At 39.5% G+C, this 15510-nt stretch overlaps 1 protein-coding gene across 1 annotated transcript in view; it reads right to left on the bottom strand.

The window, feature by feature from the left end:
• HMCN1 (hemicentin 1) overlaps positions 1-15510 on the bottom strand; it is a gene marked incomplete at its 3' end in the record, with an annotated part of 530768 nt that overhangs the window by 65011 nt on the left and 450247 nt on the right. The window contains exons 90-93 of the mRNA XM_082833486.1: positions 6690-6860; positions 6346-6516; positions 5538-5708; positions 5199-5369 (exon numbers count right to left, since the gene is read on the bottom strand). Of these exons, the coding sequence (XP_082689612.1) occupies positions 5199-5369; positions 5538-5708; positions 6346-6516; positions 6690-6860 (684 nt within the window). The remainder of the gene's footprint in view (positions 1-5198; positions 5370-5537; positions 5709-6345; positions 6517-6689; positions 6861-15510) is intronic.

Raw genomic sequence — 15510 nt, forward strand, 5'->3', positions numbered from 1 at the left:
TACACTAGTTAATAATGAAGTGATCACTGAAGAAATCATAAAGGAAATAAAAAATACCTCGAAACAAATGACAATGGAGACATGACGACCCAAAACCTATGGGATGCAGCAAAAGCAGTTCTAAAAGGGAAATTTATAGCAATACAATCCTACCATAAGAAACAGGAAACATCTCAAATAAACAACCTAACCTTGCAGCTAAACCAATTAGAGAAAGAAAAGAAAAACCCCAAAGTTAGCAGAAGGAAGGAAATCATAAAAATCAGATCAGAAATAAATGAAAAAGAAATGAAAGCAATGATAGCAAAGATCAATAAAACTAAAAGCTGGTTTTTTGAGAAGATAAACAAAATTGATAAACCATTAGCCAGACTCGTCAAGGGAAAAAGGGAGAAGACTCAAATCAATAGAATTAAATATGAAAAAGAAGAAGTAACAACTGACACTGCAGAAATACAAAGGATCATGAGAGATTACTACAAGCAACTCTATGCCAATAAAATGGACAACCTGGAAGAAATGGACAAATTCTTAGAAATGTACAATCTGCCAAGAGTGAACCAGGAAGAAATAGAAAATATGAACAGACAAATCACAAGCACTGAAATTGAAACTGTGATTAAAAATCTTCCAACAAACAAAAGCCCAGGACCAGATGGCTTCACAGGCGAATTCTATCAAACATTTAGAGAAGAACTAACACCTATCCTTCTGAAACTCTTCCAAAATATAGCAGAGGGAGGAACACTCCCAAATTCATTCTACGAAGCCACCATCACCCTGATACCAAAACCAGACAAAGATGTCATAAGGAAAGAAAACTACAGGCCAATATCACTGATGAACATACATGCAAAAATCCTCAACAAAATACTAGCAAACATAATCCAATAGCACATTAAAAGGATCATATACCATGATCAAGTGGGGTTTATCCCAGGAATGCAAGGATTCTTCAATATACACTAATCAACGTGATACACCATATTAACAAATTGAAGGAGAAAAACCATATGATCATCTCAATAGATGCAGAGAAAGCTTTCGACAAAATTCAACACCCACTTATGATAAAAACACTGCAGAAAGTAGGCATAGGGGAAACTTTCCTCAACATAATAAAGGCCATATATGACAAACCCACAGACAACATCGTCCTCAATGGTGAAAAACTGAGACCATTTCCACTAAGATCAGGAACAAGGCAAGGTTGCCCACTCTCACCACTCTTATTCAACAGAGTTTTGGAAGTTTTAGCCACAGCAATCAGAGAAGAAAAAGAAATAAAAGGAATCCAAATCGGAAAAGAAGAAGTAAAGCTGTCACTCTTTTGCAGATGACATGATACTCTCCATACAAAATCCTAAAGATGCTACCAGAAAACTACTAGAGCTAATCAATGAATTTGGTAAAGTAGCAGGATACAAAATTAATGCACAGAAATCTCTGGCATTCCTATACAATAATGATGAAAAATCTGAAAGTGAGATCAAGAAAACACTCCCATTTACCACTGCAACATAAAAATAAAATATCTAGGAATAAACCTACCTAAGGAGACAAAAGACCTGTATGCAGAAAATTATAAGACACTGATGAAAGAAATTAAAGATGATACAAATAGATGGAGAGATATACCATGTTCTTGGATTGGAAGAATCAACATTGTGAAAATGACTCTACTACCCAAAGCAATCTACAGATTCAATGCAATCCGTATCAAACTACCACTGGCATTTTTCACAGAACTAGAACGAAAAATTTCACAATTTGTATGGAAACCCAAAAGACCCCGAATAGCCAAAGCAATCTTTAGAATGAAAAATGGAGCTGGAGGTATCAGGCTCCCAGACTTCAAACTATACTACAAAGCTACAGTAATCAAGACAGTATGGTACTGGCACAAAAACAGAACTATAGATCAATGGAACAGGATAGAGAGCCCAGAGATAAACCCACGCACATATGGTCACCTTATCTTTGATAAAGGAGGCAAGAATATATAGTGCAGACAAGACAGCCTCTTCAATAAGTGGTGCTGGGAAAAATGTACAGGTACATGTAAAAGTATGAAATTAGAACACTCCCTAACACCATACACAAAAATAAACTGAAAATGGATTAAAGACCTACATGTAAGGCCAGACACTTTCAAACTCTTAGAGGAAAACATAGGCAGAACGCTCTATGACATAAATCACAGCAAGATCCTTTTTGACCCACCTCCCAAAGAAATGGAAATAAAAACAAAAATAAACAAATGGGACCTAATGAAACTTCAAAGCTTTTGCTCAGCAAAGGAAACCATAAAGAAGACCAAAAGATAACCCGCAGAATGGGAGAAAATATTTGCAAATGAAGCAACTGACAAAGGATTATTCTCCAAAGTTTACACGCAGCTCATGCAGCTCAATAACAAAAAAACAAACAACCCAATCCAAAAATGGGCAGAAGACCTAAATAGACATTTCTCCAAAGAAGATATACAGATGGCCAACAAACACATGAAAGAATGCTCAACATCATTAATCATTAGAGAAATGGAAATCAAAACTACAATGAGATATCATCTCACACCAGTCAGAATGGCCATCATCAAAAAATCTAGAAACAATAAATGCTGGAGAGGGTGTGGAGAAAAGGGAACACTCTTGCACTGTTGGTGGGAATGTAAATTGATACAGCTACTGTGGAGAACAGTATGGAGGTTCCTTAAAAAAGTAAAAGTAGAACTACCATACGACCCAGCAATCCCAGTACTGGGCATATACCCTGAGAAAACCATAATTCAAAAAGTCATGTACCAAAATGTTCATTGCAGGTCTATTTACAATAACCAGGACATGGAAGCAACCTAAGTGTCCATCAACAGATGAATGGATAAAGAAGATGTGGCACATATATACAATGGAATATTACTCAGCCATAAAAAGAAACGAAATTGAGTTATTTGTAGTGCGGTAGATGGACCTAGAGTCTGTCATATGGAGTGAAGTAAGTCAGAAAGAGAAAAACAAATACCGTATGCACACATATATGTATGGAATCTTAAAAAAAAAAAAAGGTCATGAAGTACCTAGGGGTTAGATGGGAATAAAGACACAGACCTACTAAAGCATGGACTTGACGATATGGGGAGGGGGAAGGGTAAGCTGTGACAAAGTGAGAGAGTGGCATGGACATATATACACTACCAAACGTAAAATAGATAGCTAGTGGGAAGCAGCCACAGAGCACAGGGAGATCAGCTTGGTGCTTTGTGACCACCTACAGGGGTGGGATAGGGAGGGTGGGAGGGAGGGAGACGCAAGAGGGAAGAGCTATGGGAACATATGTATATGTATAACTGATTCACTTTGTTATAAAGCATAAACTAACACACCATTGTAAAGCAGTTGTACTCCAATAAAGATGTTAAAAAAAAAAAAGACACTTCCCAACTCCTTTTATAAAGCCAGCATTACTCTGATACTAAAACCAAGAAAATCACAAGATAACAACAGACCAATATCTCCTACAAATATGGGTGTAAAAACCCTCAATAAAATTGTAGCAACTGCTATCCATCAACATCTAGGAAAAAATCACCATGACCAAGTGGGATTTATTCCATGAATGCAAGGTTGGTTCAACATCCAAAAATTAATTAATGGGATACATCATATCAGAATTTAATAAGTGAAAAGCGTATGCTCACCTCATTAGACACAGAAAAAGCATTTGGCAAGATCAACACTTTTCATCATAAAATCATTCATCAAACTGTGAATTGAAAGGAACTTCCTCCATATGTGAAAGAACATCTATGAAGAAACCCACATCTAACATCATACTTAATGGTAAAAGAAAGGATGCTGTCTTCCTTAATCAGGAAAAAATAAGGATATTTGTTCTCATTACCTCTATCCATCATTATAAGAGACCTTCCAGCCAGGGCAACTAGGCAAGAAAAACAAATAAAAGGCATATCCATTGGGAAGAAAAAGAAGTAAAATTATCTCTATTTGAAGATGACATGATCTTATATATAAACAATTCCATGGAATCCACTAAAAAATAAACCGACAAATTCAGCAAGATTTCAGGATACAGTATCAGTTAAAAACTTCTTTGTATTTTTATACAAAAAAAAAAAGATATGGTTACATCTGACTGATAGATATTTGCCCTTTCAGCATGCCTACATCCTATAAATCTTTTCATGTAATTCCTTTCTCTCACTCTGCCAAATGGGCCTTCTTGATTTTCAGGGATATTTTATTTCTAAGGCAACCTTAAACCTTTGGAAAGTCCAATGGTATCTCAATATTTCAACAATGTGAAAATATTCTTTTTGGTCTTCTTATAGCACTTAGGAAGCCTATCCTTTGAGAGAAGTACCCTTAGTATTATCCACCGTTTCTTGGGACTCCAATAAACTCTTTTTTTTTTTTGCAGTATGCGGGCCTCTCAGTGTTGTGACCTCTCCCGTTGAGGAGCACAGGCTCCGGACGCGCAGGCCCAGCGGCCATGGCTCACGGGCCCAGCCGCTCTGCAGCATGTGGGATCTTCCCGGACCGGGACACGAACCCGTGTCCCCTGCATCGGCAGGCGGACTCTCAACCACTGTGCCACCAGGGAAGCCCTCCAAGAAACTCTTTTTAAGGTCCATGAGTTCTAGAATTCTGACTTTGTTCCTTCTGAATTTTTGCATCACTTACAATATCTAGCCATATTTCATGACTGACTTGAATTATGGTAGCCGAACTCCCCCTAATCTTTTTTCTTGAGCTGAATTTGCCCTATTTTACTGTCTACACTCATGTTCTCCATATTTCCATCTGTGAAAGAACAGCCTCCAATTGTGTATTTCTATTAGATATTCAGTTTCTACCCCCCCGTCATTTTTCTGCTTGGAATCTCAGCCTGGCTTTCCCAATCTTCCATGCCCCTTTACCCCGCAAGCCCAGGACTACTATACGGCTGTGCAGACTATTTCCTTTTACAAGGGAGCCTGGAAGATGGCAATCAGAGACTAAAATCCAGCATGAACTTTGGTGTAGAGCTGCACCAACGAGGGGGAAAAAAGTGCACTTTTCCTATTAATTCCTCCCAGAGTTGGTGCTATTTTGTAATTTGAGGGCTCAGAGTGACACCTTTCTTCAATTTGTGGAAAGTCTGTAAATGTGGTCCTGCCAAAGTCTAACTTAGTTGCTTACCTGGGCATGCTTGTATATTGCATCTGGATACCTGAGTAGCATCTCCTAGGCAGGGGCGACCACTTTTGGATGGTACTGGATTGTTACACTGTCGTTTTCGAGTCTTTTCACCTCCTCCACAAGAGGTAGAACACCAGCTCCAACTATGCCAGTTTCCCCAACTTCCATCCACTATGAACAAGAATAGAATGGTTGATATTAACAAATAGGTTTTAAAACCTACACCTAGGGTAACTCTGCCTATACAACTTCCATTTTAAGATCTGAAATGATGGGCTACTACAATGGGCACTAAAGAAATGCTTTACTTGTTCTACTGTCAGGAGTTGGGAAGCTCACCAGGACATATGTCAGTGTTGCATCTCTGGATCTGGGAGTCTGGGCCCCCACAAGCTCTTCCTCCATTGGAGGGACGAGGGTTATCACATGTGCGGTACCGCCGCATCTGCCCCCCATTACACGTCCGGCTGCACATTCCCCAGCCACTCCAAGGACTCCAGTTACCATGAGCTACAACACAGAACCATTGGAGAAGTGCTAAAGAATGACATTCATCCAAAAAATATGGAAAGACTCTCTCCAGGAACTGAAAAGAAACACACAAATCTATAAATAAGCAAATTCCAAAGGCAGGGGGTTTGGTTGTTGGTTTGACTAGAAACAGAATACATTCCAGTGACTGTGCAGTTCCATTTAACCTACATTTACTGAGCGTTAAAGAGTTTTCCAGGAGCCGGAGGATAGGAATGAGAAAAGATCTCTGAGGAGTCCAGCTATAACGTTCAGGATACAGTGAATTCAAATACTGCTATGGTCTAAAATTCTAGCTTGGTGACTAAATTAAGGCAGAGAGCCACCTGTCTGCCTCCATAAAAGAATCAACATCATTACCAGTTAGCATGGAAGGGTGCCCTAGTCCCTGCCCTCTGCAGCTGGTCCTGTAGAGCACGTGAAACAGGACATAGCCCCTGCCCATATAAATCAGTGGCATCTATGGTATTAGACAAAACAGCAACCATGCAACATTTTGATATCCTAAACCAGAGGAAGACAAATCAAGTAACAGACTATATTATAACTTTAAGGACTTGAGTCCATAATGAAACTTAAGAAAGTATAATGCTGACTCACTGTTTCTAACACTCACTTGGACAAGAGTCACTATTGCAAAAATCACTCTGCACATCACTCCCTTCACATTTGTTGCCTCCATACTGGGGAACAGGATCAGAGCAGTCCCTTGTTCGTTGTCTGGCACCTCCTCCACAGGACACAGTGCAGGTACTCCAACTGGTCCAAGTGGCCCACTTGCCATCAACTGTGTTAAAGAAAAACGTATATGCTCTGTTACTACTTAAAAATGACCAAGTTAAACTCTGGGCATTGATAGGTTGAGTGATATTCTTATTGACAATGATTCTTATTGAAATATTCCCTAGATCAGAGATAGATGTTATTTTATTAAGGGTACAAACATTGTATTTATCTTACCTGGACAGTGTCTTTCATGGCAAACTTGCATCTGTGTTTCTGCTCCATTACAGTAGGATCCATCAAACGATGGTGGTGGGTTATCGCACAGTCTTGTTCTTGTTTGGGTACCCTTCCCACAACTTATGCTGCATGTACCCCAAGGCTGCCAAGTACTCCATGCTCCATGAACTGCAAACATCCCAAGAGACAGAGTTTCAAGTCACAGAACCATGTTTGTTAAAAAAAACAAAATTATACAAATAAATAACACAGTAATGAGTTAAATTAGCCCAGAATCTAAAATAATTGAAATTGAACCAAAGGAAAAGTAACAAATGATGTTCTTCCTTTCCCATCTGGTTAGATTTTCATAAGAATTTGTGTCTATCAGGAAATTCAGAAGGATACCTAGAGCCAAAATAAATGCTTTAAATTATTCAAAGGGGCTATTTTATTCTTTTTTTTTTTTTTTTTTTTTTTTGCGGTACGTGGGCCTCTCACTGTTGTGGCCTCTCCCGTTGAGGAGCACAGGCTCCGGACGCTCAGGCTCAGTGGCCATGGCTCACGGGCCCAGCCGCTCCGCGGCATGTGGGATCTTACCGCACTGGGGCACGAACCCGTGTCCCCTGCATCGGCAGGCGGACTCTCAAAACACTGCACCACCAGGGAAGCCCAAAGGGGCTATTTTATTAAAATTAAGGCGAGACAAGGGGAAGATGGTGGAAGAGTAAGACGCGGAGGTTACCTTCCTCCCCACAGATACACCAGAAATACATCTACACGTGGAACAACTCCTACAGACACCTACTGAATGCTGGCAGAAGACCTCAGACCTCCCAAAAGGCAAGAAACTCCCCACGTACCTGGGTAGGGCAAAAGAAAAAACAGAGACAAAAGGATAGGAACGGGATCTGCACCAGTGGGAGGGAGCCGTGAAGGAGGAAAGGTTTACACACACGAGGAGCCCTTCGTGGGCAGAGACTACGGGTGGCGGAGGGGGAAAGCTTCGGAGCCGCGGAGGTGAGCGCAGCAACAGGGATGTGGAGGGCAAAGCAGAGAGAGTCCCACACAGAGGATAAGTGCCGACCGGCACTCACCAGCCCGAGAGGCTTGTCTGCTCACCCGCTGGGGCGGGCGGGGCTGGGAGTTGAAGCTCGGGCTTCGGGCGGAGCGCCGGGAGAGGACTGGGGTTGGCGGCGTGAGCACAGCCTGAAGGGGTTAGTGCACCACAGCTAGCCGAGAGGGAGTCCGGGAAAAGTCTGGACCTGCTGAAGAGGCAAGAGACTTTTTCTTCCCTCTTGGTTTCCTGGTGCGCGAGGAGAGGGGATTAAGAGCGCTGCTTAAAGGAGCTCCAGAGATGGGCGCGAGCCGCGGCTAACAGCGCGGACCCCAGAGACGGGCATGAGACGTTAAGGCTGCTGCTGCCGCCACCAAGAAGCCTGTGTGCGAGCACAGGTCACTATCCACACCCCCTTCCGGGGAGCCTGTGCAGCCGCCACTGCCAGAGTCCTGGGATCCAGGGACAACTTCCCCGGGAGAACGGCACAGCGCGCCTCAGGCTGGTGCAACGTCACGGCGGCCTCTGCCACCGCAGGCCCGCCCCGCCCTCCGTGCCCCTCCCTCCCCTCCGGCCTGAGTGAGCCAGAGCCCCCGAATCAGCTGCTGCTTTAACCCCGTCCTGTCTGAGCGAAGAACAAACGCCCTCCGGCGACCTACACGCAGAGGCGGGGCCAAATCCAAAGCTGAACCCCCGGAGCTGTGCGAACAAAGAAGAGAAAGGGAAATCTCTCCCAGCAGCCTCAGAAGGAGCAGATTAAATCTCCGCACAAACTTGATGTACCCTGCATCTGTGGAATACATGAATAGAAAACGAATCATCCCAAATAGAGGAGGTGGACTTTGAGAGCAAGATTTATGATTTTTCCCCCCTTTTCCTCTTTTTGTGAGTGTGTATGTGTATGCTTCTGTGTGAGATTTTGTCTGTATAGCTTTGCTTCCACCATTTGTCCTAGGGTTCTATCCGTCCGTTTTTTTAAATTTGTTTTCTTAATATTTTTTATTTTAATATTTTATCTTACTTTATCTAATTTTACTTTATCTTCTTTCTTTCTTTCTTTTTTCCTTCCTTCCCTCCATCCTGCTTCCTTCCTTCCTTCCTTCCTTCCTTCCTTTCTTTCTTTCTTCTAGTAATTCTTTCTTTCTACTTTTTCTCCCTTTTATTCTGAGCCATGTGGATGAAAGGCTTTTGGTGCTGCAGCCAGGAGTCAGTGTTGTGCCTCTGAGGTGGGAGAGCCAACTTCAGGACACTGGTCCACAAGAGACCTCCCAGCTCCACATAATATCAAACGGCAAAAATCTCCTAGAGATCTCCATCTCAACACCAGCACCCAGCTCCACTCAATGACCAGCAAGGCACAGTGCTGGACACCCTATGCCAAACAACTAGCAAGACAGGAACACAACCCCACCCATTAGCAGAGAGCCTGCCTAAAATCATAATAAGTCCACAGACATCCCCAAACACACCACCAGACGTGGACCTGGCCACCAGAAAGACAAGATCCAGCCTCATTCACCAGAACACAGGCACTAGTCTCCTCCACCAGGAAGCCTACACAACCCACTGAACCAACCTGAGCCACTGGGGACAGACACCAAAATCAACGGGAACTATGAACCTGCAGCCTGCAAAAAGGAGACCCCAAACACAGTAAGATAAGCAAAATGAGAAGACAGAAAAACACACAGCAGATGAAGGAGCAAGATAAAAACCCACCAGACCTAACAAATGAAGAGGAAATAGGCAGTCTACCTGAAAAAGAATTCAGAATAATGATAGTAAAGGTGATCCAAAATCTTGCCAATAGAATAGACAAAATGCAAGAAACATTTAACAGGGACCTAGAGGAACTAAAGATGACACAAGCAACGATGAACAACACAGTAAATGAAATTAGAAATACTCTAGAAGGGATCAATAGCAGAATAACTGAGGTAGAAGAATGGATAAGTGACCTGGAGAATAAAATAGTGGAAATAACTACTGCAGAGCAGAATAAAGAAAAAAGAATGAAAAGAACTGAGGACAGTCTCAGGGACCTCTGGGATAACATTAAACGCACCAACGTTCGAATTATAGGGGTCCCTGAAGAAGAAGAGAAAAAGAAAGGAACTGAGAAAATATTTGAAGAGATTATAGTTGAAAACTTCCCTAATATGGGAAAGGAAATAGTTAATCAAGTCCAGGAAGCACAGAGAGTCCCATACAGGATAAATCCAAGGAGAAGTAAGCCAAGACACATATTAATCAAACTGTCAAAAATTAAATACAAAGAAAGCATATTAAAATCAGCAAGGGAAAAACAACAAATAACACACAAGGGAATCCCCATAAGGTTAACCACTGATCTTTCAGCAGAAACTCTGCAAGCCAGAAGGGACTGGCAGGACATATTTAAAGTGATGAAGGAGAAACACCAGCAACCAAGATTACTGTACCCAGCAAGGATCTCATTCAGATTTAATGGAGAAATTAAAACCTTTACAGACAAGCAAGAGCTGAGAGAGTTCAGCACCATGAAACCAGCTTTACAACAAAGGCTAAAGGAACTTCTCTAGGCAAGAAACACAAGAGAAGGAAAAGACCTACAATAACAAACCCAAAACCATTAAGAAAATGGGAATAGGAACATACATATCGATAATAACCTTAAATGTAATAGACTAAATACTCCCACCAAAAGACACAGATTGGCTGAATGGATACAAAAACAAGAACCATATATATGCTGTCTACAAGAGACCTACTTCAGACCTAGAGACACATACAGACTGAAAGTAAGGGGATGGAAAAAGATATTTCATGAAAATGGAAACCAAAAGAAAGCTGGAGTAGCAATACTCATAGCAGACAAAATAGACTTTACAATAAAGACTATTAGAAGAGACAAAGAAGGACACTACATAATGATCAAGGGATCGATCCAAGAAGAAGATATAACAATTGTAAATATTTATGCACCCAACATGGGAGCACCTCAATACATAAGGCAAATACTAACAGCCATAAAAGGGGAAATCGACAGTAACACATTCATAGTAGGGGACTTTAACACCCCACTTTCACCAATGGACAGATTATCCAAAATGAAAATAAATAAGGAAACACAAGCTTTAAATGATACATTAAACACGATGGACTTAATTGATATTTAGAGGACATTCCATCCAAAAACAACAGAATACACAGAAAGTCAGAAAGAGAAAAACAAATACCGTATGCTAACACATATATATGGAATTTAAGAAAAAAAATGTCATGAAGAACCTAGGGGTAAGACAGGAATAAAGACACAGACCTACTAGAGAATGGACTTGAGGATAGGAGGAGGCGGAAGTGTAAGCTGTGACAAAGCGAGAGAGAGGCATGGACATATATACACTACCAAACGTAAGGTAGATAGCTAGTGGGAAGCAGCCGCATAGCACAGGGAGATCAGCTCGGTTCTTTGTGACCGCCTGGAGGGGTGGGACAGGGAGGGTGGGAGCGAGGGAGACGCACGAGGGAAGAGCTATGGGAACATATGTATATGTATAACTGATTCACTTTGTTATAAAGCAGAAACTAACACACCATTTTAAAGCAATTATACTCCAATAAAGATGTAAAAAAAAGAGCACCCCCCAAAAAAAACTTTAATTTAATTTAATCAAACTACTATATGTAAATAAAATCTGAGCTTTTACCCCTAGCTAAGTATTTGTACTCTAAGCTCTGGAGAAAGTGGAAGGGACCAGAAGCTAAGAAGCAAAGCTGTATAACAAATCTAGATACGGTTACGGACAATACAAATGTCTCCATAATGATAAGCTGGACCCCAGACTGCAAGGCCACATCTTTAAGCCTGATTCACGTTCACATTTAAAATGTACTTGGACTTTTCAACAACATGATGATTTGCACAGTTGTAACTCTTTGAAAAATGTTTCCCCATTACATAATATTCATGAATTAAGAGTTCTAAATAACACACTCACCTGCTTCCTAAACAACAGTAAAAATTGACCAGGAGTTTCCAAGGAATGATATTAAGGCCTTCCTTTTGGTAACTAACATATTACACCATCTGACCACAAGACTGAAAGAACATTATGTTTCCTACCAGGTGCAGGGGCTGAGAATCAACATTATGGTTTCTCTTATGTATAAGTCAGTATCAGGTCACAGTTTTGTTGAGAGGTATTTTCTAGATGTAGGGCTCAAAAAGTTTGTTGTTGTGGTCACCCAGTTTAACCAAGATATGAACCATAGGGCTGTAAGGTCTTGTCTAAATATTCTCTTAACCCAGTCTATAAGAATAAGTTGAAAAACAAGGAATGGAATTATCATTTGGTTGCTTTGTTTAGAAAATATTTTAAAACACATCTTGAATTTTCTTTTAATTAACTGTTTTCTAGTTGAATTGACTACATATTCTTATACTTTTTAGACGAAGTCACACAAATTTATTTCAGCTGACAAGAATCTGCACTAAAAGTTACCTGACTAAACATAAAAGGAAAGAAGAAGGCCTTTAATTAAATGGCAAATATTACTCAAGACTACTTCTTTATTAATTCAGATTACTGATGCTCATGGTTCTTATATATGGACTATGGGATTTCAAAATTCTGCCATTCCAATCATTTTAATATGTTCTATTTCCAAGGCTGTTGGTTAAGAAAAGTCTTTATCTCTTACAATATAAAGACTTATGATACATGCATTTTTTGGAGGACCACAATTAGGTGACATTTGTTCATTTATTATCTGTGTAGTTTCTATTATATATGAATAGAGGTTTCCAGCTTAAGATCCTTTAATTTTTTAAAATCAATACAGAAAACCCTAACCAAAATTAAATTTCATGGCATAAAATGCGGTAGAGTTGAAATGTTTCTTTGATGTGAGTGGAACGATAGCAAGAAAAAAGAGGAAAGACAATATAAACCAGAGAAGGCATAAAACATCATGGTATCTAAATAATATAATACAAAAGAAAACAGCTATGGAGGAATTAGTACATTGAAAAAAAAAGTAAAATATAATAGACGAGTTGGTTGTTATACTATGTTGCAGTTGTGATTCTGGAAAGGTAGGAGAGCATGGTGCTTGTGAGCAGGGATTCTGGAGCAGATGCCCTGGGCCTGAATAACCACTCTGCCTTTACTAGCTGTACGATCCTTGACAAGTTACTTGGCTTCTGTGCGCCTAGTTTCACCATCTGCCATATATGGATAAGCAAAGAACCTACCTTATTAGGATGGGCATGAGGAATAATGAGTTGATAGATGAAAAGTCCTTGAGCAGTGTAAGACACACAGTATTACATGAGTGTGAGCTCTGAGCTAGTACTGCTATTCTTCACTCAAAGTTCTCAACGATTTTCAGAATAACACTTAAAAAAAGCTCATTCTTTATCTGTAACAATATATTTTTTATGATTGACTCAAATGGCAGCAGGATGGCCTACCCCAGAAGATACCCATCTTTTTTAGAGGGAGGATTGTCAGTTTAGAAATATCTTCTAACTGGGGGAGGACAAGATAGGCCTAAAATATCAATGCGTACCAGAAAGTTGAAGCGTTCATGAAATGATGGGGACATATCAAGAGGACACTGAAGCTAGGATCCCTCAAGGGATCTCCACTAACCAAATCTAGGACAATTTGTGCATCACAATAAATGAAGACAGTAGTGCATTATAAACCACTGAATGAAATGATATTTGAGTTCTTACTGATATAACTGAAAAAAAAGGAGAAAGAGAAAGAAAATTCTTTCTTACAATAGAAAGCCAGTAGGGGACTTCCCTGGCGTTCGAGTGGTTAAGATTCTGTGCTTCCAATGCAGAGGGTGTGGGTTCAATCCCTGATTGGGAACTATGATCCCACATGGTGCACGGCATGGCCAAAGAGCAAAAAAAACAAACAAAAAATGCAATTAAAAAAAAAAAGACAGCCAATAATAGATGTAGAAGATATGATGGAGTTATAAATGTTTTGTAAGATCATAGCAATAGCTGATTTAAAACAAAAATAAACCATAAGTAGATGCTAAAACTAGTAGATAAAAGATTGATAAGAAACAAGATGTTTATGAAGTCTTAAAGTTTCCCTACAAAATACTTATTAGTTACAAAGGTAAAAATAGTAACGACACAGTGGAAGACACCACTTTAAACAAGTGAACAAAGTTAACATCACCAGCTTGGGACAAATTCTGACATCATACACTATCTCATATGATGCACTGAGAAGGACACAAAACCATTTCTGTGATGTTTCTGCCAAAATGCAAAACCTGAATCTAATCATGAAGAAATATCAGACACATCTAAATGGAAACTCTTTTACAAAATGATTAGCCTGTATACTTAAAAAATAGCAAGGTCATAAAAGGTAAAAAGTGACTAAGGAATTGTTCCAGTTGAAAGGGACTAAAGAGACTTGACACATAAACACAAGTGTGATCCTGGACTAGATCTTGCAGTGGGAAAAAGAGTTATGAAGCATATATGACTGGGACAACTAATAAAATTTTAATGTGAACTGTGGATTAGGTAATAAGACTTAATTAGTATTGTATGAATGTTAAATTTCTTGATTTTGATAACTGTTTATAAAAGAGAATGTTCTTGTTTTAGGAAATATACACAATAGGTGAACCTGGGTAGGGGTATACAGAAGTTCCTTGTACAATTCTTGCAACTTTTCTGTAAGTTTGATTAAGCACAAATTTTTACTAAAAGAAAATCTCATTAAACCATGTGAGGCAAAAACTAACAGAACTGCAAAGAGAAATGGATGAATCCACCATAATAGACACAGACTCCAATACTCCTCTATCAGAAATGGACAGATCCAGCAGGCAGAAAATCAGTAAGGAAATGACTGAACTCAAGAACATCAATCAACTGGATGTAGTTGACATCTATATACTATTCATCCAACAACAGCAGAATAAACATTCTTCTCAGGCTCACATGGAACATTCACCAAGGTAGAACACATTCTGAGCCATAAAATACACTTTAACAAATTTAAAAGAATAGAAATCATATAATGTCTGCTCTCAGATCACAATGGAATCAAGCTAGAAATCAATAACAGAAAGATAGCTGCAAAATCCCCAAATATGTGGAGACTAAACAACACACTACTAAATAATACCTAGGTCAAAGAAGAAATCTAAAGAGATATTAAAAATATTTTGAATTAAATGAAAATGAAAACATAAGTTATCAAAATTTGTGGGATGCAGCAAAAGTAATGCTTAGAGGGAAGTTCATAGCATTGAATGCATATATTAGAAAAGAAGATCAAAATAAATTATCTACATTTCTACGTTAGGAAACTAAAAAAGAAGAGCAAATTAAATCCAAAGTAAGATGAAAAGAAATAGTAACAATTAGAGCAGAAATCAGTGAAAATGAAAGTAGGAAATCAATAGATAAAAATCAATGAAACCCAAAGCTGGTTCTTTGAAAAGATCATAAAATCAATAAGCCTCTAGCCAGGCTAGCCAAGAAAAAAGGAGAGAGAGAATACAAATTATTAATATCAGAAATAAAAGAGGGGGGATCTATTAAAGAAATTGAACCAATAATTAATAACCTTCCAAAACAGAAAACACCAGTACCAGATGGGTTCCCTGCTGAATTTTACCAAATGTTTGTGGAAAAAATTATACCAATTCTCTACCTTTCTTTCAGAGGACAGAAGCAGAGAGACTACTTCCTAACTCTTTCTATGAGACCAGCATTACCCTAATACCAAAACCAGACAAAGACATTATAAG

The sequence above is a fragment of the Leucopleurus acutus genome (genome assembly GCF_964270905.1).
Source record: "Leucopleurus acutus genome assembly, chromosome: 2".
Lineage (NCBI taxonomy): Eukaryota > Metazoa > Chordata > Mammalia > Artiodactyla > Delphinidae > Leucopleurus > Leucopleurus acutus.